A 27948-nucleotide genomic window follows, 5' to 3' on the forward strand; every position below is an offset into this window, starting at 1 on the left:
AATTTTAATTAAATTTGCATAGTTTGGACCTTGCCTTTTAACAGGCTAATGAATATAATTTTAGACACAAGTGAGTCTTGCTGTTCAAAGAAATAGTGAAGGTACAGAATTTCCTCAGTATTTAAACATGTTTCTATAAGCAGTTGCATAAATCTAAATATAAAACCAGTCTCCTACAGGTTTGAGATGGCATTCACTATCTTTGTCTAAAGTTGAACATTAGAAATCAAGTCCAGTCATTTTTATTTTTTTATTATTTGTTTAGTTTTAGAGAGAGGGGAAGGGAGGTAGAAAGAGAGGGAGAGAAACATCAATGTGTGGTTGCCTCTCACGTACCCCCAACTGGGGGACCTGGCCCACAACCCAGGCATGTGTTTTGACTGGGAATTGAACCGGCAGCCGTTTGGTTCGCAGGCTGGCGCTTAATCTACTGAGCCACACCAGGCAGGGCCCAATCATATTTTTAGAAGGGGAAAATAGTGATAGCCCTTGTTGAACTAAAATTACCGTTCAAAAAGCTGATCATATTCCTTTAACCACAAGCCAATTTTATTTAAATCAGGGCCGCACAAAGGAAATGTTCTATCAGCCATTCATGATCTGAATTCTGGTGTATGAAATCAGTTTAAATATAGTACACATAGAAAAGTCATGAGACATTTGTAATAAATAAGGCAGTGGCCAACTATTACTCATTAGGAGCTTTTTTTTTTTTTTTTTGGGTGGGGGGGTCATTAGGAGCTTTTTTAAGATAAGCTATCAAGTCTGTACTTCTGTACTCCAGCGAAGATCATTTTTGTTCCAGGGGTGTACTTCTTGGGATTCTCCAAATATACTCCACCAGTGCAGCGTCTTCCCAGGTGATGACATAATTCTTGTAGGCATCCCTGTGAGAAAATGCCAGGGGCCTGACCTGTCTTTCAGGCAAATGGACCATGGAGATTTGGCCCAGTCTTGTGCTCGCCTCCCTCTCCCACAGATAGCACTGGGCACACTTCTGAACAAAAATCTCCTTGCCCTTCTCACCCTTTTTTTTTGTTTTTTTTGTTTTTGTTTCGACTCTTAATATGGCGGACCTAAGCCAGCAGAGCCATCAGTTCTAGAGCTCCACTAGCCTTCCTTTTCCTTCACCAACATGGCAGGTCAATCCCTACCCCTTTCTCGTCCCCAAAAGGGAGTGGGACTACTGCATCTCTTCAGCAGCTGTCCTTGGAGCAATTAAAAAAGAAGAGGTATTACCCACCTTGCTTCCCTCCCCCCATTACTATGACACTCCCTTGAGGCCAAGATCAAGAACAGGCCCACCCACCCCACCATGCACCCAGCTATTCCAAAGTCAAGTCGGAAGTGAGTGTGAGCTGTAGACTTCCAGGACAAACCGAAGAGAGGAAAGAAAAACTACAACATCACTCATTTTTAAATCGCTCTTCGTTACACACAACACAGAGAGAGTGGGTTCCACTCTCAAGCCAGTCATCCCATTTGCTAATCTCATATACATTTTTGTGTTGCAGGGAGGTCCACTTTAGGTCAGTTTACCAGTTGCTGGACTGGAAGTTCAGTGCTCTTGATATTTATTGGGTATTAAAATTCTTCTTTTCCTCCTCCCCTGGAATAACTAGTATCCTTTTAAATAACCATCATTGGAAATTTGACCTATATAAAATTAGTGTTTTTATACATCTACAGAATTCACAAATAGTGTATTGTTTTGTATATATATGTATTTAATTAGATCTTTGGCATCATACCATACACTGCAATTTGGTTTTATCATTCCAAATTAAATATTTGAGAACCTCATTGCTCTTAAACATAGTTTTAATTTATCTATGTAACATGCCAAAATGCTCTTTTCTTCACACCCTTCTAACACCTTTATTCCTTGACCACTAGTGAAATAGACTATCTTCTTAATATGTTCATTAATCCTTTTTATTTCTTATACCCAGGGTTTTTTGTTTGTTTGTTTGTTTTCTGAGATACCAATATGCATTAACATTGAATTCAGAATTTGGGGCTGGAAGTATATTCTATGTCTATGACAGATACAGAATTTTAAAAGATATTTAATTTATCGTGGATTTTCCACTATATCGCGGGATTTTGCAGTGCTGTATGTTAAAGTTACATAGGTTCAAGAGTGCAGAATATATTTAAGAACATAAGTAGTGTTTATGGAAGTGTGGAAAAGGTTAATAAGGGAGTGGGAAAGGTTAATAGGGGACTGGGAACAGTTTATAAGTATGTGGGAAGGGTTTATAAAGCCTTAAAATATATATAAATACTAAAATAAATGTAAGGTTCCTACTTCACGGATTTTCACCTATCGCAGGGCGGTCTAGAACGTAGTACCCGCGATAAGTGAGGGAATACTGTATAGAGGAGTTTACAATTCTGCAGAAATCAAATGCTGAATTCTGTCTTGTGAGTTTGTGTATTTCATAATATATGTTGTTCTTTTCCTTGGTTTTTAAAGGAAAACAAAGACTTGACAGATTTCTTAAAATCTTTTTATGTAGAGAAAAGAGCAGAGATCGTGAAAGGGAACGGGAGCGGGAAAGAGAGAGAGAGCGAGAACGGGAACGAGAAAGAGAACGCGAACGAGAGCGAGAACGTGAAAGGGAACGGGAGCGTGAGAGGGAGAAAGACAAGAAGAGGGATCGAGAAGAAGATGAAGAAGATGCCTATGAGCGAAGAAAACTTGAAAGAAAACTCCGAGAGAAAGAAGCTGCTTATCAAGAGGTAAACTGAGGAAATGCTTTTATTCCTAAAGCCTGGTACTTCATAGCTTAGTCAAAAACTTAACCTTTTGTATACGTTTTTAAAGCTCTGACAATTTCGTTTTTAGCGTCTTAAGAATTGGGAAATCAGAGAACGGAAGAAAACTCGGGAATATGAGAAAGAGGCTGAAAGAGAAGAAGAAAGAAGGAGAGAAATGGTAATAATTCTAGTTAAAAATAAGCGATTTTTCAGGTACAAATGCAATCATTTCTTCACTGTTAACTACTAAAAGTAACTTTATAATTAAAATATACGCGCTCCCAGTATAATTTTCATATATTTCAAGTAACCTTGAGAGACTTTCAGTACCCCAAAATCTTTTCCTCCTACTTTTCACATTTTTTGCTCTCTATAAACAAAATTATCTTCTGGCATACTTTCAAAGGAAATCTGCCATAGAGTAATATATAAAATGAGAATTTATAGAACATTCTCTGATTAAGAACTTTTTAATTTGAAGAGGTTTTGATATTCTGTATTGGTTGGTACATTTAGATAGAGGAAAGTGTCATGAGAAGACCTTGTTTTATAAATCAAAATTATTGTCTTCTGTATATAACATTTATGGATTATAGTTCTTCCTTAGGTTACTGTTTATTCTTTTGACTACATTGTAATCATAAAAACTACATCTTAGTTTTTACATTTGCATTGTTCGATAAGCTATAACAGTGAAGCAGTTGGTTTAGGTTATTACTAAAATGACAAAAATATATTTTATCATAGTATTTGCTTTAGTAGTATGTTCCATTGTTCTGTCTTTGCCAGAATTTCATGGAAGTTTCTTTATCTCCAGTTTGGAGATTATTCTTCCAAAAACTTCACTGAAGTTAGGGTATCTTCTTCAAATAGCTTTTGAACATGAGACATAGAGGGAGTTTTTGTAAGTAACCGAAAGGGTGCATGCAGTAAGTAGATAGATTGTATGGGTGTTCTGGATAGTACATCCATAACGTCATTGAATTACTTAAAATACCTTTTATTTCCTTGGATTGTAGCTCTCGTTCTAGAATTTCTTTTTCATCCCTATGTTAGAATGTAGGAAGAGAATAGCATAGTAAGAAACATAATTATTTGAAGAAATATTTGCCACCGACAACATTGTGGAATAGAATTGAAGTGATTCTGCTTCCTACAAGCAAATCTGAAACCTGTCTTTCTAGAGAAAAATTTCCTATTATTTTTTGTTTGGGAACTTAAAACACAAAAACATTTCCTTGCTCATTATTAAAATGTTCAAGTAACAGAAGTCTCTGATATAAAAAGTGGAAATTTCTGCTCTTCAAGAGTGGTAACTTATGTTTTAGTGTTTACCTTGTGAGCTTTCCTGTGTTTTATTTAGATACTTGTATTGTCATTGCTACCTCAAAGTCTGCTTTTATTCATTTGACAAGTTTTTACTGTATATTGCATCCAATCCTTGTGCTAAGTACTGAGCATACAAGAATAACTATTGCTTCTAATTTTGAAATCAGTGGGTAGTATTGCCAGAGAGGTAAGGCACTTCCTGTAGCATGTATGAGTGTTTAAGGTGTGGTGAAGATGTAGTCATAGTATTTTGGGAATGCAGAGAGACTCTGGGGGAGGAGTTGGTCATAGAGGATTAAATTGGGGAAGTCTTTGAAGAGACGTAATACATGGACTGGATGACGTGTGTTAAAATTTTACTGTAGTCAGAAACCTATTATTTGCTTTGTATATAGATTTAATAGTTGATGTAATAGTTATAGATGTATATTACGTATTTATATAATTGTTATATGTAACTGCAATTAAATATAATATTTGTTTTATTTAAAATTCCAAAAATAAGACTGAGAAGTTTGTGTACTTTCGTGGTTTGTGTACTCAAAGTGAGACAGGCATTACCTTTAAATTGATGTGTGAACATGATTTAAAATTTTAATCTTGAATTTCACAAAAACTACTTGAAACATAATTTACCTGCAAATTAAATGTGTTTAGTATTTTTCTTCAGTTAACAGATTCAAAAAGATAACTTTCAGTTTTGTTTCTCGATGTGCTCAGTTTCATTAATTAGAAAATAATTACTATACTTGGAAGATTATATTCAGAGAGGGAATTTATTATAGCATACTATATGTGGTTTTATTTTACAGATACATCCTAAATCTGACTTGTCTTATGAGTAAAAGACAAAAAAAATATATACCGTTATGCACATTTAATATATGAAGTATATGAGAATTTTAAAGTTCAAGTGGTATGGATAAGAAAAACCTGTTCCCAAGAAAGGGGGAGGGTGTAACCTAAAGGACTATTATGTTAATTTTGCACACCTTGTCTTTCATTTCCTCAAAGGCAAAAGAAGCTAAACGACTTAAAGAATTCTTAGAAGATTATGATGATGATAGAGATGATCCCAAATATTACAGGTAAAGAATTCTTGCCTTATGAGCTCTTATTTTCAGCTTTTTTTTTTTTTTAGGTGTATTTTCCCTTGTATACCAGCGACTGCAAGTTCACTTAGTGGAACAAAAACAAACAAAATCTTCATATTCTATCTTTAATCACCCCCATAGCTGATACGCTGTTTTGGGGAGGACAGTTGGGCATTGAGGGAAGAGTTGTTGCCAAAGGATCGACAATTCTTTGTATCTTTTTGGTGTGGGAGAAGTCCATAATAGTATTACAAATTTTCCTTTGTTTTAAAGATGTGCAGTTTTTGGTTTTTTTTTTTTAAATAAACTTTATTATCTTAACAAGAGTTAACAGAGAAATGACAGAGTTCCTAGATATGCAGTTGTTATAGCAAGTTATAACTGATCTTTATAACTGCCTAAGGTAGTCTAGAAATTGTTGTCTTTGAGGATTTCAACAGTGCCACCAAGCGATTTGAATACCCTTACATCCCCTCCCCCACCCAGCTGATATATTACTGTGGTGAGAGTTGGTGAAACCTGCCTTCCCTCATCTCTTTGTTCCCATGGCATTTCTAAACTACTTTCATTGTAGCACTTATGTCACTGCGTGCGGTAAAATTGTTGGCTTTGTTCTGTTCCCTCTATTTCCAAACTAATTTCCCTGAAGATACGGACAGTATTTTTAATTTTAAAAAGTCTCATGTACTTCACATGATCTAGGCATGTAGTAGAGGCATTTAATATATAATTAAGTTTTAATACACTGGAGCCAAACAATGAAAACATCAGAATTAGCAACTTAAATAGAAAGAATGTCAAAGATTTGATTTTGTAGAAAATCCAAAAAATGTAAACTTACAGAATCATGAAATAGTACATAATTTCAACATTCCGAGATATAATACACTGCTGGTTAGAGAGAACCTCTATTTTCTATTAATCCTGTACTGCTACCTTCTAGGATTTTTTTCCACAAAGGAAAGAATTTATTTTGCCTGAAGAATAGAGCTATTCTTAGTGTTACAACTTCTTGTGTTAATTTTTGACAGCTTGGCATCCCAGAAAGCACAAATTACGTGTTGGGGTTTCCCTGTGGAATAGGCTCAGAATGAGAGCTTTCTTTTTTCCTGGAAGTTACTTTTCTGCCTGTTTCAGTTACTTTTTTAGAATGACTTAACAGTGAAGCATAATGATAAGTGACAAGACAATGCTCACTTATTAAACGGTAACATGTAGAGCTCACAGTGTGTTGGGTGTTCTGCAGATACTAACATTAATAAGAGTCTTCATTCTGTTAGCATGCGGCTTTTAGTATTGAAAGAGAGTGCTTTTGGAGACTTCACATGCAATTGTTGATCTGAGTATTGAAGGTAGCCTGTTATGATATTTTTTCACAGAGGAAGTGCTCTTCAGAAAAGGTTGCGTGATAGGGAAAAGGAAATGGAAGCAGATGAACGGGATAGGAAAAGAGAAAAGGAAGAGCTAGAGGAAATCAGGCAGCGACTTCTGGCGGAAGGACATCCAGATCCAGATGCAGAGCTTCAGAGGGTGAGTTAACTATCACATACATAACAATATTTTAAGGTTATCAGGTGATTTAAGTTTTTTCTTAATTAAATATTTTTTGAGTGCCATTGGTATGTCATCTGAAGCTGAGTGTGATGGAGTTTTGTTTATAATGGAAATGCACTTTATGCTTCATAAATCTTGCTATTTGTGGGAGGTTTTTGGTACTTTATTTTATTACACAAATTATCAGTTGGTTTATGTGTAAGTTTAATTATTCTAAGCATCTTCCAGATGTGTTATTCCTTTATTTTTGTGAATATTACTTAAATGAATGCCTTTTAATGAAACTTTGCTAGAACCCTCTTTCTACAATGTGCTTTTGTGGTTTGAGTTACCTCTCTCACTGCCATTCTAAATTATTTTGTTTCCAAAATATTTTTTAATGAACAGCTTGTCATTTAAAAGGAAAAGACTGTATCATACGACATGGCATACCCCATGTTTATGAGGAATGTAGAGTGTCATTTCTAAAAAGCTTTTTGTTCTTAATATATCATGAATCTAATAATCTTTGATCTCTTCTTATCAACTTTAAAAATCTGTTACATGCTGTTTGTTAATAGAAACCATGTCTTCTAACATGTCTATTTTTCAAAATGATATAGTGTTCTTTTTCTGTTGATAAAAGTACTTACATGAGTAAACAGAAAGTTAAGACAACATAGAACACAATAATGAGATTAAAGGCCATCTGATTTCTATTAGCCAGTTATAATCATTAAAATACGTAATTTACTTTTTAAATGTTAGCATACAGTTATACATATACATCACTCATACATAAGTTTTATAAGTGGGATTATAATTTACATGGTGTTTTCTGATATGTTTTTAAATGAGGTATAATCTTCCACCCAGAATTTTACCAATTTATAGCACTTAGTCTTTTTTTCATACTTTTACCATCAGGACATAGTATCGTTCTTTTAAATCCTCACCATTGTAACATTTAGGTTGGGGATTTTTTTTTTTAATTCTCTTGATTACCAGTGGATTTGAAATTTTATGTAGTTTAGAATATACATATTTTCGTTTGTTTCATGCTCAGAAAAAATACTCATTTTTAAGTTTTTATAATGTTGTTCTTTTTTATTACCTTTCATAATTTCGGGGAGTAGTATTCCTTTTGTTTATAGGCCTTAGACTCCTAAATCCCCTCCACCCCCTTATTTTTTTCTTTTGATTCATGAGTACAGAAGTGACTACCACCCTCAGCCATTAACTAGGAAGAAGAAGTGAGTAGGACCATGCTGAGGATTTGAGTTGCCTCTCATGTATTGCATTGTGTATACTGTTCTAAAATAAAACTTCTGGTCATAATTTCTTGAATACATATTTGAAAAAATCCTTTTTCATTTTGAATCAGCCAACTATTATATATTTACCTTTGTTAATCTGAAGTGTTTGTACACACCACTGAAGAACGGTAATATATGTAAAATATTTTTAAAATTTTGCATAGTACCTAATACGCTTTACAGATGTACTCAGCTTCTGATTATAGAAACAGGCAGTGTTTCATTGTTCCTAATGAAAGTGAAAAAGATTTTTGGTGACAATAATGTAAGTTGAATTAAGTAGAGCTGTGGTCTGCTTGAGTTAATCTGATTACTTTTGGTTTTAGATGGAACAAGAGGCTGAGAGGCGCAGACAACCACAAATAAAGCAAGAACCAGAATCAGAAGAAGAGGAAGAGGAAAAGCAAGAAAAAGAAGAAAAACGGGAGGAACCCGTGGAAGAGGAAGAAGAACCAGAGCAGAAACCCTGTCTCAAACCAACTCTGAGGCCCATCAGTTCTGCCCCTTCTGTTTCCTCTGCCAGTGGCAATGCAACCCCCAACACTCCTGGGGATGAGTCTCCCTGTGGTATTATTATTCCTCATGAAAACTCACCAGATCAACAACAACCTGAGGAGCATAGGCCAAAAATAGGACTAAGTCTTAAGCTGGGTATGTTAGCATTTCCTTCCTTTCTTCTTTTTCTCCTGCAAACACCTAAATTTTGCCCCTTAAGGAAATATATAAATATGTGCTGCTTGGTAGGTAGATAGAAAAATATCCGAAAATGCCTTTCTAGCTTACTATTGTTTTCATAGTTCTAGTAGTGCTCCTATATCTGCAGCTGCCTCGAGTTCTGAGAAGAAATGAAAAGTTAAATTTTCTAGCACTTGTGAGTAGTGAGTTATTTTTTATAGTTGGGATTTTTCTCTGAGATTTGTGGAAGTATATTTTGTACTGCTTTTGAGGGGATGATGGGTTGTAAAATGTAACATTTGAAAATTAAGTCATCATGCTAATATAATGTTTTTACTGTAGGTGCTTCCAATAGTCCTGGTCAGCCTAATTCTGTGAAGAGAAAGAAACTCCCTGTAGATAGTGTCTTTAACAAATTTGAGGATGAAGACAGTGATGATGTACCCCGAAAAAGGAAACTGGTTCCTTTGGATTACGGCGAAGATGATAAAAATGCTGCCAAAGGCACTGTAAACACTGAAGAAAAGCGCAAACACATTAAGAGTCTCATTGAGAAAATCCCTACTGCCAAACCTGAGCTTTTTGCTTATCCCCTGGATTGGTCTATTGTGGATTCTGTGAGTAGCAAATTGTAATTCATCATTTTATTGGAAGTGGTTTTGAATATAGCATACAAACCCAGGTGATTCTATTCATGATAAGTAGGGATGATAATGTGACTGGAACCTTGACAGTGCCGAGAATTTAGTAGATTATTGAGGAATTGTTGATGGCACTTGAAGTCTTTATAATTTAGAAGCGAATATATCTTAATAAATACCTGTCTTAGTTCTGAATGAGTGATTGTATTTTAATATTAGGAAAACTCACAAGGTTATAGTCTTTTTCTTAAGTGTAATAAGAAAAATCTTTTCAATTAAGTAACTGTACTTTATTTTTTAGATACTGATGGAACGACGAATTAGACCATGGATTAATAAGAAAATTATAGAATACATAGGTGAAGAAGAAGCTACATTAGTTGATTTTGTTTGTTCGAAGGTTAGTCTTTTTCTTCCTTCACTACCAACATTTGTTTTATACTTTAAAATATCTGGCAGAGCCAAGTGTGCGATAGTTTCAATTAAGAGATTCATGGCTACTTAAATGAATCCCTTCACCCTATTTCAGACCCTACACTGCATGCTTTCATTTCAGAGAGTCAAAGAGGACAGAATTGCTGGCTACTGCAAATTTTGCTGTCCTCCTGCCCCTGAGACTGCCTTGCCACCACCTTTTTGTCTCAGTGTTTAGAATGATGCTGTAGTACAGTTGGGGAGGTTTTGTGGAGACACCTGATGGATGTATCTCATTAATTTCTTTGTTAGTCATCCATCCTTTGGTGGAAAAGAAAATTAGTTTCCTTCATAACATAATATTTACTAGTTGATTACTGTGTGCTGGGCTTTGTTCTTGGCAGGTACTGTGTTAAACATTTTATATAACCTTACCATCTTGAAACCCCCTAACAATCTTAGAAAGTGTAAGTTACTAATATTACCCCCATAGGACAGTTATTATAGTATATAGAAGTACCATATTTCTGTAAGGAAATAACTAATTACATTTAAAGGAATGCTATTTTTCTCCTTATTTTAACATTAGAATTAGCAGATTTAGGTTGTCCTTTTACCTGTAATTATTGTAGCACTAAAATTTGTAAGTCTGGATTTGAATTAGAAGACAGATGCTATAGAGATTAAGATCCCAGGTTATGGTGTCAAATTTCCATTGAAGAGAGTGGGGTTTGTGGAAGTAAGAAATTTATAGAAAGGTTCTTCAGTCACAAGAAAATTACATCTAGTTTGAGGGTATCTTAACATGCTTGACTATCTTGCTGTTTGTTTTGTTTGTTTATTTTCAGAATGACAATTGTTTCTTTTAGGTTATGGCTCATAGTTCACCTCAGAGCATTTTAGATGATGTTGCCATGGTAAGTCAGAAATTCATATCTACATGAACAAACTAACTGCTGAATTTGATTGATTTTTCTAACTATGTTGGTTCCAGAATCGTTTTTATAGACCTGAATCAAAATTTGAATATGTATTAAAGGAGGATAAAGGCACCCACAGCAAGATGTAATTAGACATCACTAAAGTTAAGGTTTTCTTTTTGACCAGTCTCTCCCCACTTCCACCTTTCATGTTTGTATGTATAACTATCAATCCTGGACCTGTTAAGACATTTAGAGAACATTTATTAAGTGCTTCCTGGGTAGAACAATGTATTAGAAGCACAATAACAAGGAATGTCTACCTTTGAACTATCAAGGAGACAGGTATACCAATTTGATATCCTAATATGCTTGCTATAATGGGGATATGTAAAAAGGGGTAGAAGAGAGAGAGCATCTGATGGTGTTGAGAGTAGTTAGGGAAATTACCGATGGGAATTACCGTCTAAATTGAGACTTGAAGGTTGTATAACTGTGTTGTCACTTAGATAGGTGATGTTGGTTTGGAAGTGGTCAAGTGTCACATTTACAATTGCATTTAATTTGGATATTACAATAGTGTCAGTAGTTGCATTTATCTAACGTTGTGATTCTGTGAGAAAGGAAGGAGGAAGAGTGTTGATGTAAAGGTGAGAGTGTGATTGAATGGATTATGAACCTCAAGCTTGAGGAGAAGGAAATACTGTTGGAACAGACCTGGTGGTTTGAAGAGGAGTGGTGGTCCATTGAAGTTATAGTTGGAGAGTGGAAAGTTTAAGAATACAAGTGGTGGATCAGTCCAGATGATGGCAAGGTACCAGATATGGTCATGGAACAGAGTGATGTCCTTTTTTAGAATGACTTCAACAAACTTTTTAAAAATTTCTATTTATTGATTTTGAGAGAGAGGAAAGAAGAAAGAGATAGAGATGGAAACATCAATATGTTGTTCTACTTACTTATGAATTCATAGGTTGACTTTTATATAGGCCCTGACCGAGGATTGAACCTATCACCTTGGTGTATTGGGATGGCACCCAAATCCACTGAGCTACTCCACCAGAGTTTTCTTTAATGAACTTTAACCCTTTGAATGCCATGCGTAATTTGAAATTTGGATCAACATGAGAAAAAATTATATCAATATATAATCTGAGGTACAAAAAAGGATAAAACAAAATATTAATTATTCCATTGTTATTTACATTTATAGCCATCGTAAGAAGAGTCGCTGGGAGCGACGCTGGCACTGTTGGGAAAATTTGTCAGCATTGTTCACAATGTTGGCATTCAAAGGGTTAAGCCTAAGACATATAAGTAGAAATTGAAATTATTGCATGTTGGGATAGGAATTGGAGAGAAATACGGGAACCAGCTGCCTGATTGCTCTTTTAATGAGGGTGAAAAACTAGGCATTTGCTAGACAGCTATTGTTGGGGTGAAAGGGTGCTGTAGTGCAATCTCATGAACCTCAGTGGAGATGCCGTTTACAAGGATGGAAACAGTGAAGCTCCAGCAGCTTCTCCTCCCCTGTGGAGACTAATGCTCTGAAAGTGAGGAACTTTCTGATGAGAAGGCTGTAGTAGTGTCAGGGTCTTTAGAGGATACATCAGATGTTCAGGTAGGTAAGTAGATGAAAACACTAAAAGAAAGAAGTTGAGTACAGTATGCTTAGTATAAAGTGGAATAGGGGTCCAAAGGCCAGAGTGGGAAGGCGGCAATAGAAAGAAGAGTTAAGGAGGAAGAAGAAACACGAAGCATGATACAAGGTGACAGGTGACGGGGGGAACTTGCATTCTGAGCTGCAAAAAGTTGTCCAGGTGGGGCATAGTGAGGTACCTAAACAAAAGGTTGAGCTATTTTGTGTCCAGGCACTGTACGATGTCTAAAGGTAGATAGCGTATTTTCTGCTTCCCAGCAGAACTATAATCCATAAATGTTATATACAGAAGACAATAATTTTGATTTATAAAACAAGGTCTTCTCATGACACTTTCCTCTATCCAAATGTACCAACCAATACAGAATATCAAAACCTCTTCAAATTAAAAAGTTCTTAATCAGAGAATGTTCTATAAATTCTCATTTTATATATTACTCTATGGCAGATTTCCTTTGAAAGTATGCCAGAAGATAATTTGTTTATAGAGAGCAAAAAATGTGAGAAGTAGGAGGAAAAGATTTTGGGGTACTGAAAGTCTCTCAGGGTTACTTGAAATATATGAAAATTATACTGGGAGCCCGTATATGCGGTTGTTACTGAATTTCCAGATAACACATTTGTGAGAAGTTTGTTAGCTCTATTATGCTGAGCCTTAAAATGAAAGGAGACAGTTTCTGGGGATAGAATCTGAAGTTTTATGACCTTCCAGGCTCTTTAAAAGGTTTTCGTTGGGGTACAAAGAGGCTTTCTTTCGCACATAGGCCAGAGTTCAGGAATTAAAAAAAAAAATCAGTGTTCTAGTTTTTGGTCTTGTTAGTGTTGTTATCACTGTCAGTGAAGATGTCATGTGTCAGTGTTCATTTTGATCTGTTGAAATTTTTTGGTATTTAGAATATTATTAGATTCTTTACTGCTTAATCAATCACTTATATGGTTTTGATTATTTTTTGGCTCATTGATTACAGTGGGAGGAAGAAAACCACTGAGCTAGTATTGTCAACCTGTTTTGGCCAAAGCTCATGATCTCTTGTGCTGGCTGGTGCGGTCCAGTGCATTGAGTGCTGGCCTGCGAACCAAAAGGTCACTGGTTCAATTCCTAGTCAGGGCACATGCCTGAGTTGTGGGCCAGGTCCCCCGTTGCAGATGTATAAGGGGCAACCGATTAATGTATCTCTCGCACACTGATGTTTTCTCCCTCTTTCTCCCTCCCTTCCCCTCTCTCTAACAAAAATTAATAAAATTCTTTTTAAAAAAAGCTCATGGACTCTAAATATTTCTCTTATAAAAGATTGAATTTTAGCTCAAGTAGCATTTTTGTTCTTAATTAAAAATAGTACTTTTTCACACTGTTTCTTTTCTCGTTTTCCATAAATTAATGAACTTTGGTTGCATTTTGTACCTCTATTTGTATCTCCAAGGTATGATTTTCTTATTAGAGTTGCAGTATAGTTCTGTTGAATTGCTTACTGGTTAAGTCTGGCTCATAAAAGGCTGATTAAAATTTCTTTATTTGTCGTCACTGAGAAATTTAGGGACATTTTCCAAAATAAAAATTTCTGGCTACTCTTAGGCACTTACTTTACTGATCACTTAGTTATTAGGCACTCTCAAAGCACTTTGTACATACTAGATTTTAAAATTATGAATCAGTATGATGTAGCCACAGTTTTTTGTTTTTTCATTTTATGTAACCCAACCAAGGACATGTAACTAGTAAGAGGTAGAAGTGGCATTTGAACCCAAGTAGTCTGGCTAGAGATCTGGTTTGCTTAACTTCTAACTTAAACTGGTAACATCAGACAACAAATCTTCATGGTAGTGATACCCTGAAGCTTATCATAGATGCCTCCTGTAGAAGGAAACATGATATTTCATTTCATTCACTACAGCCTTGGTGTAGAGGGCTGACTGTGTGTGGAATTAAGGGTAGGGGTAGTGACAAGGACCTGATTCCCCTAACTCCTATGTAGATAGGAAGATAATTGGATTTATTCATTTGCCAAAGGAATTGGACCTTTTATTTATTCAGTAGTCTTGTGTCTCTGCAGTGATGACAGTGTTCACTTACTCTGTTTACTGTATCCCAGACACTGTATTAAATGCTTTACCTGTATTTTCTTTTAATATTTAATTCAGTGTCACATACATAAAGACTCCATAAACATTAAGATTGTAAGGTTGTTTTGGGGGTTAATGCAATACTCTATATTACTATGTAGTTGTACAACTAGTTCTGTCTAAATTACTATGTTCTTTATAACAAGTATTTGCCTCTTCTAGGAAATAGTTTTCAAACATGTATATAGCCCTGGCTAGTGTGACTTAGTGAATTTGAATGCCAGCCTGTGAACCAAAGAGTCACTGGTTCGATTCCAGTCAGAGAACATGCCTACGTTGTGGGCCTGGTCCCCAGTTGGGGGCGCTTGAGAGGCAACCACACATTGATGTTTCTCTCCCTCTTTTTCTCCTTCTCTTCCCCGCTCTCTAAAAATAAATAAATAAACTTAAAAAACAAACAAACCATGTATATAAAAGTACTTGTAAAGACAAAAGTTCGAATCAAAGTTGCATCAAGCCCTGGCCAGGTTGCTCAGTTGGTTTGAATGACGTCCCATGCACCAAAATATAGCAAGTTTGATCCCCAGTCAGGGCACATACCTAGGTTGCTGGTCTGATCCCTGGTTGGTGTGGTGTCAGTATTCAGTAAGCCATGGAATTTTGCTGAATGCATTTCTTTGTAATTTACATGTATTACTTAATAAATTTCTCACTTTAGACAGATTTTCTTCATTTTATTGAAAGTAAATGCATGTCAGTAGATTGCAGCCCTTTTTATACCAGTCACTATTGTTATGTGATGCTGATTGCTTATCTTACATATGTTACTAACTTTTCTTTTTCTCTTTTAGGTACTTGATGAAGAAGCAGAAGTTTTTATAGTCAAAATGTGGAGATTATTGATATATGAAACAGAAGCCAAGAAAATTGGTCTTGTGAAGTAAAATTCTCTTTACATTTAGAGTTCCATTTCAGATATCTTCTTTCCCATCCTTCAAAAAACTTTGAAATTTTTTTTTTTTTGTCTTCAGAGACATTTGTGAGACCTGTAATTTTTTTTTTAATGTAGAAAATGTGAATTTTTTTTTTTTTTTCCTTCTCCAATTTGTTGATTCCCTGTGTACTCCCTTGGTTGTAAAGATATCTGAATTCTACTTTGGTTCTCTTTATACTCACCAGGTACAAATTACTGGTATGTTTTATAAGCCACAGCTGCTGTACACAGCCTATGTGATATAATCTTGTTCTGCTGATTTGTTCCTTGTAAATATTAAAATGACTCCCCAGTTCTTTTGCAGAATTGCACTTAATATTGAACTGTACTGTATAGGAACCAACATGAACAATTTTAATTGAAAGAATACCAGTTACACCTATTACCCTTTCCCCTTGATCAGAATTGGCAAGCTTTCATGAAGGCATGCAATTTAAAAGAGTGCGAAAATTAGCAGACTGTCCATTCCTACTGTATCTTTGTATGAATGTGTTTGTGTGAATGTACATATAAAAACCTTTACCCTAATTTTCTTCGGAGGGCTCCCTTAAACATTTTCTAACTGAAAAATACGTAATTGTAAAGGAAACATGGTATTGTGCCAATCCAAATGTCTGGGATAGTTAGGTTAATAGTCTCCCAGCATGGTATTCTTTTCTGGCAAGCAGCAGTCTTGAACGGAATGGGGTTTTCCTGTTGATCCTGGCTGCTTCAGCCTCTTTTTTAAGGGAGTGTGAATCAGTGTCTCCCTCCCCTCTGCCCCTGCCCCGATTTCATTGCTCAGAAATGAGGCAGATCCTTAGATTCTGAAGAGCTTCATTTAGTGCATCTTTGCACTGATTGGTCCTTAGTTTAATTTGGGTGTACCCTTTGTTTAAAAAAAATGCAAAATGTATAAATGAAAAAAAACTTCAAAAAACAAAAAAACTTTGGCAATTTTACAGACTAGCAAAGTTTGACAATACAATAGGATTTCAGCATGACATTTTACAGAACTTTCCTTCTTATATCTAAGGATAAAGTAAATCATTTAAGGCAGTTACCATTAATTTTTGTTGCCATTTTTGTTTTGTAAAGGGTGTACAGCTTGTGTGTATACATGCAAGCACACACCTTGTTTGCCTCTGCTCACCAAAGTTTAAAAATACATTGATGGTGTTAGAGACACACGTGGGGCTTTCTTTATTATAGATCAACTTCACCAGGGAGTAAAATTACCAGAAAATGTAACAAGTTTTAAATAGTTCTTAACATAAAGTAGGTGCAGCTATTCCCATGTCTGAGTATTTATTTAAAAGAAAAATAAAGATTGGGAATAGAAATGTAGAGCGTAACTGAGCTTGAGTTAATAGTTTTTTTATTTTTATTATTTTTCATCTAAAGAGGACATTCGAAAACACTGTTCTTAACATTGGACCATGGCATGGTTCCATTATGTAAATATTTCAAATATTAAAAATGTATATATTTGATTTCGGGGACTCATTCTTTCAGAGTCTTATTAAATAAATGGCACATTGTAATTTTGCTGTGCATACTAGATACTTGAAAATATGGGCTGAATTGATTTCTTTGAGTATTAGTAACTAAAGGTCAAAGAGGACATTTACCTTATTTCGGATTAATCTTTGTGGAGATGTACCCATTTGGTGTTTTAATATTCTAAATTCTGGTTTATCAAGGGAAATTTCAGAAATATGCTCCTTGCCATTTACAAATTCACTTACTAGCCTTTTTTCAAATTGACCCTCATCCTAACATCTTGTTCCAGTTTTATTAAGACAAGATATGTCTTACCATATTTATACTACTTCTAAGGCATCTTATTAGGATATTTTATTTAGTCAACATTGGCATGAAGGTTTATTCAGGTAGATTTAATTTCCCTTGCTCCTGCTCTTTTCACTATATTTATCTTAAAGGGCCTGTATATGAAACCCTTAGGGACACATTTCTATGTACTACATAACACCTCTAGAGAGAGATGCCTCAGAATCCAAGTTCATACATTAACATTCTGCAGCAGAGCAGGAATGATCACAGTCACTGGGTTATAGGCCATTACATAAACAGCTTAATGTCAGTTGAAGTCAGGTTTTGCCAGCAACCTTAAACTCTGAAGTTTCAGTTTCTTGTATTTCAGATTTACATATAAAGAATTGGACATGTATAAACAGGTATTCTGGTGTCTGGGAGAATACTCATAAATTTTTTACTAAATTGCTTGAGCTTTCCTGGGTTGTCTTTACTATTTGCCCATAGTTTAATTTCATTTTGGAAACCTTGGCTAATCTATATTGCCCATTCAAATTATAAAATTATATGGAAGTTCGGCAGTTAGAAAACCAATGTGCTCTTTCCTCATTTGACCCTGTAAATAATTTAAAATATGTATATCTGTTCATAGGGGGAAAGATAAGTTATTTGAAGGTGTATTTCCCCATCAAATTTTAAGTTGCACCTGCATCACCTGGAGGAATCTTGTTAAAATGCAGACTGATTTAGTCGGGCTAGTGCGGGGCTTGAGATTGAGGATGATGATGATGATACCAATGCTAACTGATCCAAGGACTACACTTTGATTACCATTTTGAGGTATCTACTTTGTACTAGTATTTTAACAGACTGCATAAGTGGAGCTTAATTTTCTTTTTAATTAGGTTTTAAAGAGAAAGACATTTCTGAGGCCAATAAACATACCTGTTATGTATCTTCATGAATGTAAACTCTTCCAAAAATGTTTGAGAACAACTCTAATATAGGCTTTAATCCTAACCAGTCCCAGAACATTTCCTTCCTAAAGAACTTTATGTTGTAACTCTGCTTTCTGATGAACTTTATGTAATAGTAGAGACTAACGATTACTTTGTGGAGAGTGCTGTTTCAGGTACTCATCAAGCACAAATACTAGATATGGTGGACAGAGTGAGAAAACAGCTTGAGATTCAAATTGGACTAAACACGTGTATTTTTTCTCCTTTCACATAGAGTAAAAAAAATTTTTTTATGCAAATAAATGTAAGCAGGTATACTAATGAGGCTTATTTACCCAGCTCTAAGTTCTGTGAATATTTCTACTTCTATCTAAAAACTGCTGAAAGAGTCTATGTCAAAATGGTAACAAGTTTTTCTAGTCATATCTTAGCCTCCTCCTAACAGTATGAAATTGAGTTTTTGCACAGCAAAAGATGGTGGAATTGACTCGTGAATGCTACTGGATACAAAGGATATAAGAAGAAACCCCAAATAGACAAAGAAATAGTATAGGTGTCAAGAATGGTTGGAAATTCACATATGTATTTCAAACCCAGGCCATACTGTAGACCGAAGTGAGCTTACAATTTTTGGTAAACTGGTAGGTTTTTAAGAATGTGGTTATGTTAAATTATTGAACTATTTGCTTATTTGCATTTAAATGCTTATGTTTTCATCCATGACCTTTTCATGGAGGCCAAATTAGGAATGGCAATCCAAAATGCCCAGGAATGGAAGATAATTTCTATAAACAAAAATGAATAAACATTATTTTCAAGCCATGTTGTTTGAATTAAATGACACTCCCAAGCCTGTCACATCATATATTAGTTGGGGGATGACTCTTGTGCACAGAGTGGCAGCTAACCGTTGAACAACTGGTGTGCCAGATATTCAGGTTTCAGGATTACAAAAATACGGTTATCTGCTCTTGAAGTTTACCATTTAGGAAGACTGGTTTTTAAATTTGGAGCCGAAGACTCCCAGACGTTTAAAATGTAGTTTCCACACCGACTGGAAGTTTTGATCAATTATGAAGGGGTGGAGGACACAGGTATTCATTATTTTAATTAGCATCCTTTAGATTGTGGTGCGGCTGGTTTCACGTTGAGAAACGCTACATAAGGTAATACAGAAAAATGAAAACCGTTAAATTTAAGATGACATAGCTTGTAGGCCGGGAGAAGCACACACGGGGGCCCAGCTTACGTAGAAACTGATCCAGCTCGAGAGCTGTCTCGGAGCCTGACAACCTCCAGGGTCATAACGTAAAGTGAGTTCGCCCACGTCCGAGTCCCGCTGGAACGCAGGTTTCCCCGCCCCCCCCCGCGTACCGCCGGAAGCTCCACCTCTTTCCTCGGCCTGGTCTTGCCCTCTCAAGTTCCACTCCTCCGCCTGCAGGCGGGACCCCAGCGAGTCCGGGTCCGGAAGTGACGACACAGGTGAAGCCCTTTGGGCGGGGTTTGGGCCGGGCAGCTCCAGAGCCCGAGATTTCACATCGGAAACAAAACAGCCGCTGCTCACGAAGGAACCTCGGCTGCGAACGGGCGGCGGCGACGAGAAAGGAGTAGGTGCGTGATGGGGGAGTCCGGGGAGAGAGAAAGGCGCCCCTCATCCAGTGTTGACACGGGCTGTCGCGGGTCCGGCCGGCCCTTTGTCGCCGCCTGGGCCGCGGAGCCGGTGCCCTCGAGGATGAAGAGCGGGGCGCGGCCGGGCGGGGACGCAGAGGAGTCCTTCTGGGGAATATGAAGGGGCTGCCAGTTTCTCGGGTTCTGGGCGCGACGTGCGGTCAAGTTGAAGAGAGAGTGCCCTCCCGAGTCTTGGTCCGGAAGTGCTGGTTCCCGAAGATGTTAGGGCGCAGGTGCTTTGGGCCGGGATTGACCCTCTTGACTATAGTGGAGCAGGAGGAGGAGGAAGCGCGTAGCGCCGAGCCTTGTTGAACAACTGGTGAAACTCCACGCTTCGTGCCGAGCGTGTCCTTGTCCAGGGGACGTGAATGGCACTCAGGGCTAAGTTTCTTATGTCTCACATTCGTGGCGGAAAACAGGGTCTGATGCTTTTGCATTGATCGAGACTGTCACAGGCATGGATATGTCCGATGCTTGCATGTGTCTTAGATATTTGCGTTTTTCTTTTAGCTCAGATTTTTTTCCTCTTGTAGGAAAGTAACAATAATAAAATTCAAAGCATTGCTTGCCTGCTTTGTACAAGATGAATAAAGCATTCAAGATTTACTATGGGATATAAGAATAGTGTGCAAATAACTATGGCAGACACACTGTAAAAGTCACAACATTCGTGAAGTTTGAGGTAGGCAGAGATCACATTTATTTGAATTATCATTTGCAATGGAAATGTTTTCGCCCTTGGAGTTGCAGTGCGGAGGACAGTGTAATCATAGGGTGTAATACACACTTGGGCCCTCTGGATCTTGTATGTCCAGTGATCAAGTTTGAAAATTAAATGACTTGTTATGAAGGAAGATAAAACAGGAAAGTCGATTGGAGCCTGTTGCATTTGGCTAATTTCAGTCACCCGCAAAAGCCCATTTCAGTTCTCAACTCATTTGCAGAGTTCAACCAACTTAAGCTCCGCCTCCACCACGTTTAATAACAAGCCTTTAACAATGAAAAAGGGAGCCGGTTTGTTAAGTGCATGAATTCTTCTCTTCCCCATCCCCTGCCACCCTCTCAGTATAGATGGTAGAAGTAGCTTCTATTATGTAGTTTTCCATTCTTCTATTCCTAGTTCTTGGGTAGACTGTTCCCACATCTTTGTATATACTTTCCTCTGAATGGATTTTAAGTTAATGGCTACTACTAGTCCTAGACTTCTGCATGAATTTCCATTTGTGGAGAATCTGAGGATTAGAGTTGGTCTCTGAGAATCATCCTAGCAGAAAAGATATAACATTTGTCAGTTATCAAAGCTTATGTGGTTCTCTTCCTGTCTCTCAAATCTAGGTTCCTTCTGCTCACTCTCTCCCACTATTTTTCAGACTCTAGGGAGACTGAAAAACCTTTGAAAGATCTCTAATTCTACTTCTCCTTCATGTGATAAATGCCAGGCAGATTTGGAAGGTGGTTTGAAAGTGTGGTGCTGTTGTGGTCCCAGTTTTGCTTTAGGCACCTTTATCTGGTGGTTGGGGCTAGAATGGATAAGAGACTTGAGGTGACTTTGCATAATCAAATGAGATAGAATGACAGTTTGATTTTCGATGGTGGCATAGGTTTAGGAAGGAGGAAAAACATGAATAGGGCATGGCAGCCAACTGAGGAGCAAGGAGTAAAGTGTCAAGTTGACTAGGAGACTTAAAGTTTGGAGATTGGGGGAGACAATTACAAAAATAAGGAAGTTTGAGCAAAGAACTGTTCTACAGAAGAAGATGAGGAAGTGGTTTGGAAATACTACTTTGAAGTGCCAACAGGTAAAAATGTCCTTTGGACCAGCCCAGAGCTGTAAACTTGAGTGAGAGTCACTTAAATGGACTTGCCAGTTGATGTGGAAGCAGTAGAGGAGGCACCTAAGGGAAAGGAGAGGCACACAAGACCCAGGCAGACCCCCAGGAACACATACTGAGAGGGTGGAAGAAGAGTGAGAAACCAGCCAGCCAAGGAGAAGGATGTGTCAGGAGGGAACCTCTATAGTCAGTGTCACAAAAGCCAAGGAAGGGAGGAAAAGGTGGTCATGGATTGTTAATATGAGGCCTGGTATAGCAGAAAGAACTGAAAATTTAGAGCATTGCTGTCCCAATAAAAACATAATGTGAGCTACAAATGTTAATTTAAAATTTTTTAATGAAGAAAATTTTTAAAGGTAGAAATAGGTAAAAGTAACTTGAGTACATTTTATTAATTCAGTACGTCTAAAGTACTTTTATTTCAACATATAAAAAGGTACTTGTCTGTCTTCTCCTCTAGATAGTAAGCCCTTTAAGTAAGTAGAAGCATTAGCTCATTCAGTAACATCCCAGTACCTATCATAGTGTCTGGGTATGTAGAAGAAACACAGTAAGTGTTGATCAAAGGGTATGATGTTTGGTTTTCACAATGCCTACTACAGTTTCTTCAGTTGATCTAAAGCAAAAAAGAGAATGCAAGTATTGCTGGATATATAGCCAATGATTGACAAATTAATTAGATGTGAGTAGTCATTTTTTTCATTAAAGATAAATTGTATTCTCATTTCCACAGTGAATTTGAGACAGTGACTCAGGGTAGTCATATCTTCCACATAGAGTTACTGAAAATAAATTTTTTTGGGAGGGGGAGATTTTTTATAATTATACATATATTGATAATATAGTTCCATATCCACAGTTCTGAAATCCAAAAGCCCCTGAAAAACTGAAAGGCTTTTTATAATTCATTTCACAGCAAATGTTTAACTTGAGTCCATTTATGTAATTTAGAACTCCTTATATGTTTCACTACATATTTATTCATGTGTTTGATTTTGTGTTCTAACAAGCTGAGGGGGCATTATAAAACATAATGATATTTGCATCATATTACTTTTATAAAATCTGGGGAAAAATAGAAAATAATTCTAAACACATTTAGTCCTAAGGGTTTCCGATAAAGGATTCTGGATTTGTAAGTCTTTGTTAATTTTCATTGCATTGTCTGAGTCCACATAACCATGATTATTTAAAAACAACTGCGATAACTCTCAATAACAGACTTCCCTGCAACTCAGTGCCTTGGAGCACTCAAGGCTCACCTTCAAGGTATAGGTCTCTGGATCAGGTAGGGCGATTTTGCTTTGCATGTCTTATTCTGCGGCCAGGGCTGAAGGGACAGTGGGTTGTGCCACAGCTGCTAAGATCTCATTGACCAAAGCAAGTCATATGATTGTGCCCAAAGGCATGGAGCAGGTAGTACAGTACACCCACCTGAGGCCAAAAAGCAAGGCACAGAGCCAAGCCCAACAGCACTGGAGAGGGGAAGTCTATTTCTCTCTTGAGGATGCTGGGGGAGGGAGTGAATATTTGCTAAATAATAATCTCATCTACCACAGATGGTTCACAGAAGTGGAGTGGGATGGAGGGAGGGGAGAAAAATCAACAAATAGGCTGTATTACTATCCTTGCTCTTTTTAGAGTCTGCCACTTTCACAAAGCCTCTTGTAGGCCTGGGGAAAGTATTAGCTCCTAGTTTCTTAAAATTCAGAGGAGTCTTTTCAGGATGTATTCCTGAAATTTAAATTTTAAATTATATTTATAAATTTTGGAGATTGGTTACATTTATTGTTGGATGTGAGCTTTTAAAAACAAATAGAGGGGCAGGGAAGAGCAACAGTGGGGCGTGGGGAATGGGACAACTATAATGGAACAACAATAAAAAAAAGATAATTAAAACAAAACAAATAGAGGCTCTCCCAGCCTAACCATATACAGTAATCAGAACTTGGGCTGCCTGTCCAGGAAGAAGTTGTCAAAGTAACATTAAGGCTGATTAAATAAATACTTTTGTGGAATTAGAATAAATCACAAGCTCATTTGACACTTGAAAACTTTTTAGCATTACAATACCAAAGATGCTTTAAAAAATATGTTTTTGGTGGCTTTCTGAGTGAAGGAGAAACTAGTCCAGAGGCTAGAGTCATTAAAACAAGACACGAGCCCTTTGCTCTTAAGAAGATCATGATAAAAAGTATCCATGAAGATGTTTGTTTCTGTGAAGTACAAATATTGTTTACATTTATCTTTGAGAGTGAAGAAAGAAAATGGTGTCAATTATTAAGTAAGCATGCTATAATACTTTGAAGTTTAGTTGTTACCTGGGATGTGGTAAAAGACAGAAATGTACTTTTTTTTTTTTTTTTTTTTTAATGTTTATTTATTTCTAGAGAGAAGGAAAGGGAGGGAGAAAGAGAGGAAGAGAAACATCCATATGTGGTTGGCTCTCATGCATCCCCAGCCAGGGACCTGGCCCGCAACCCAGGCATGTGCCCTGACTGGAAATTGAACCGGTGACCCTTTGGTTCGCAGGCCAGCACTCATTCCACTGAGAGACACCAGCCAGGGCCAGAAATGTGCTTAAATTTTTTAAAAAATTTATTGATTTATTTCAGAGAGAGAGGAAGGGAGGGGGGAGGGAGAGAAAAACATTGATTTGTTGTTCCACTTTTTTATGCATTTATTGGTTGATTCTTGTATGTGCCCTGACCGAGATCAAACCCACAACCTTGAAGTATTGGGACAGTGCTCTAACCAGCTTATCTACTGGCCAGGGCAGAACTGTACTTATCTATTGGTGCTTCCTTAAATGGGATTTTTAATAAATTTATTCTGCGATTTTAAACACTGCTCCTGTGATACTTTTGCAAGTGCTGACAGAAGGTTTTCTTGATAGACTGTTCAGCACATCTACACTTCAAGATTATTCGTATTCTCTTTTAGTCTCTTTGTATATCATAGAAATTGTAATTGCCCATCAGAAAAGGATTTCTTTTTCCTTTATCTGATTGAGCAGGTCTCTTGAGGGAAAGGATGATGGATGACAGTGAATTCATGTATGCTCTGTCAGTCTCAGAAAATCTTTAGCAGGTGGCCAGAGAGAAAATACCAAAATCTACTTCTGATCCTGTTCCCACTCCCTCTGCAATCCAGGTCACATGAAAGATTCTCGCTCCCCAACAATTATCTGTTTTTGTTCTCAGGGCGCTGCTAAGAATGTTATAAAGTCCAGTAGTGTCTTTTGCTGTGCTGTCTGAACAGTGTGGTCATTGGCCTTCTCCACCGAGTCATCAATTGTTTTCAGTTCTTACTGGACCAGAATCAAATCTGGCTTTGCTTGCGCCTTTCTTTGTACCAACAATGTTTGTTTGTTCACCAGGCCTCACTGAAGACGTAGTTGAACCCTGTTTTCTGCCTCCTGTTCCTACTGAGCTCCATGTAGAGAGCAGCTCTTCCAGGGAGGGTTGTCCGGTAGCATTTTGATCTTCGAAGCATCCGTGGAAGCCTGAGCTTTCTCAGGCTGAACTAGAAAAGACCTGGACTGGGCATAGACAACCCAGGTTCTGGTTACTTGCTCCATAATCGTGTACTGGCAGATTCTTTTACCTTTCCCAAGCCTTAGTTTTTCACATGTAAATGCAATGGATGTGCCTTTGAAAATAGTATTGGGATATGCTAAAGTGACTCCTATATTGTTTATTCTTGTGAGATTTGTCTGAGAAAGCGCTAGTAGGATAATCAGTTTATATGGTTTGTTCTAAGAGCTGAACAGCTCCTGTAGCATAAAGCTAATAATGGAAACTACTTAATATCAAAATGACCACCTTTTCATTATAGCTTATCTTATTAATAAATACTAGGACTGTATATTAGGAATGCTTTGGCACTTCAGTTTTATATTTATAGTTAGACCAGTTGAAGCATAAGATCTCATTTACTACACTTTTTCTTAAAGATCTCATTTACTTTTAAGTACTAGTTTTATCATTAATATTCATTGTATCTTTATGCTCATTGTTATAAACTCCTAAAGGGGTGTGGGGTTGAGTTTTACACAGAGGCAACTTCGTGTAATATGTGAGCCTTGCTTACTGGATGTGACCTTGGGCAAGTTAGTAAACTTCTGTGTGCCACATTGTTTTCATCTGTAGAATGGGTAAAGTGAACACAATTAAATCTTTTCAGTCACTGTCTCTTGAGTTCTGATATAAGTAGATAGCTGATAAACTGCTGTATGGAATGGATAATCACTTTTCTTCTCATTTTTACTTATAAATGTAACGCACTTCATTTACTTTTGCCTGCATTGCTTTCTTGCCCTTTGCTTCTTTCATTTGGCTAACACTATCTTATTTACTTGTTTTGTTTCTGAAAGATCATATCAGAATATTAATGACAGATTTCTAAGGGTTTTTCTGTAATAGAGACATACTTGAAATGATATGGTATAGTCTTCAGAGCAGTCAGTTGAAGGTAATCAATTGCAACTTTTTCTCTTTGCCATTCTGTGGCATTTCTGGGTTAGCTGAAGTGGTAGTGCTGTTACTAAATTTTTGTGGAAAACAAGGCAATGATATATTCTCTGTTTGCTGATAATTAGTGCTACCTTAATGTTAAAATTTTAATTAGATGGTCAACTTTTAAAAATCTAGAAACACATATCAGAACATTTACTTTGAATACTTAGAAAACATAACTTCTATTGGAATCCAGCTCTCTTCGGGGTAAACTAGCATATATAGTGCCAAGTCTTAATTTTATCCATTTCAAAAGACAGGACCATTAGTATGAGTAACCCTACATATAGGGTTACCCCAATAAAACTATTTAAATTTTTAATTAAGGTATATAGAAATGTGCACACAGATCATAGTTGTATACAGCTCAGTACATTTTCACAGACTGGAAACCCTGTATAACTTGCCCTCAGATCAAGAAACAAAACATTACCAATCTACTCCAAACCTTCCCAAGTACCGGTGCCCCTTTCTAGTGAGTAACCCTCATAAAAGTAACTGTTGCCTCTATTTTTATTTTACTTTATTTTAAAATAAAATTTACAATTAATTATGTCTTATTTAGTTAATTTGCAATACCCTGACCCCATGCCAGTTCACTGTGGTCCAAAATTGGAGGGGAGGAGAGAGGTAGGCCTGGTATACATGAAAAAGCGCATAGGGTAAAAGGAAGAACACACCTTTGTTAAAATGTGTCGTTATTTGAGTGAGCCAGATATAGGTTACTAAGGGTTCATTTGAACTCGACAGCTATACTAGTGGAAAAACTTACTTTAATGTGTTTTTTATGATAAATCATTACAATAAAAACACGGAGAATTTAGAGAGAAAAAATAATAATAAAACAAAAATGTGGAGGATTTAGAGGGTAGAAGATCCTGAAAAGTGAAAATGAAACAGGATGTTCATAAAATGCTTTCATGTAAATATGAACATGGTGATGTTTTAGATACTATATATGAATTAGAATACTGCTTCAGTATGCAAAAAAATATTTTTTTCTTTTTATATTTCTGAAGACTGTGAAAAGGAAGGTTGAAGTCATAAAGAATTGGCTGATGGAGATTACAGTAGACAGGCAAGTGGGAATGTGGCCCTCAGGAAGGTGAACTCTGAGAGACAGAGTATACATAACTAAGGCTGTGCTTGGACGCAAGGAAAGCCTGAGGCTGGGACTCAGGAATCTTCCGTTTTTGTCCTGGTCTGACCAACTGTGTGATTCTTAACCAGGTCACTGAACTTGGGTTTCCTTCTGCTTTTAAAAAATCTGTATGTTACCTGTCTACCCCGCCTTGGGGCATTGTGGTAAGGATAAACTGAGATAATAGACTTTCGAAGTTAAAAGCACTAAACAGATAGTTTAATGGAGATATTAAAAATTAGGTTGGATGGTCAGCATAGAAAAAAGAAATGTTGATGAGAACATTCTTGAAGATTATTCAGTTCCCTTTGCTCTAAATCTGAAATCATTTAAGTATCTTTGTGATTGAAAGTACTTCATTTCTCAAATAGATATACTAATTACTAAAGAGGTATCTTGAGCTGATAAAAGTTTGTCAGTTGAAGGTCATGATAAAGCAATAAATTTGTGGTTTACAGATTGGTCTATTAAGTATTTGATTGGTGTGAATGAATTTACTAGGATTTGATCAACTCTGGGTGACCTCGTAAAATCCTATTTCAGACCTGATCCAGGAAGGAGTCTATAAGTGACAGCAGCCTGTGAGGTCCTTAGAAAGCTTGGCCTGGAGGAGAACACATGAAAAAAAGGTTTGTTTTTGCCGAATATAATTTATGAAAGTTTAAAAATAAAAGTT

General features: G+C 36.7%; 2 protein-coding genes and 1 pseudogene across 7 annotated transcripts in view; 2 read left to right on the forward strand and 1 right to left on the reverse strand.

Moving 5' to 3' along the window:
* The window catches only part of RBM25 (RNA binding motif protein 25), a 56160-nt gene extending 40463 nt beyond the window's left edge, over positions 1-15697 (forward strand). For all 6 annotated transcript variants that reach the window (XM_090271095.1, XM_090271100.1, XM_090271096.1 and 3 more), the window contains 9 exons: positions 2523-2745; positions 2852-2941; positions 5107-5180; positions 6566-6716; positions 8362-8686; positions 9053-9327; positions 9653-9751; positions 10635-10682; positions 15258-15697. In XM_090271095.1, coding sequence (XP_090127221.1) covers positions 2523-2745; positions 2852-2941; positions 5107-5180; positions 6566-6716; positions 8362-8686; positions 9053-9327; positions 9653-9751; positions 10635-10682; positions 15258-15350 — 1378 coding nt within the window. In that variant the 3' untranslated portion in view covers positions 15351-15697. The remainder of the gene's footprint in view (positions 1-2522; positions 2746-2851; positions 2942-5106; positions 5181-6565; positions 6717-8361; positions 8687-9052; positions 9328-9652; positions 9752-10634; positions 10683-15257) is intronic.
* On the reverse strand, positions 689-1317 carry LOC150017008 (cytochrome c pseudogene; annotated as a pseudogene).
* A 3905-nt stretch (positions 15698-19602) lies between the features above and the next one.
* PSEN1 (presenilin 1) overlaps positions 19603-27948 on the forward strand; it is a 57894-nt gene continuing 49548 nt past the window's right edge. Inside the window, exons 1-2 of the mRNA XM_090271101.1 lie at positions 19603-19725; positions 27816-27901. The gene's annotated coding sequence lies outside the window, so the exon portion shown is untranslated. The remainder of the gene's footprint in view (positions 19726-27815; positions 27902-27948) is intronic.

The sequence above is a fragment of the Furipterus horrens genome, unplaced genomic scaffold (assembly GCF_987537825.1).
Source record: "Furipterus horrens unplaced genomic scaffold, mFurHor1.1.pri manual_scaffold_3, whole genome shotgun sequence".
Taxonomy (NCBI): Eukaryota; Metazoa; Chordata; class Mammalia; order Chiroptera; family Furipteridae; genus Furipterus; species Furipterus horrens.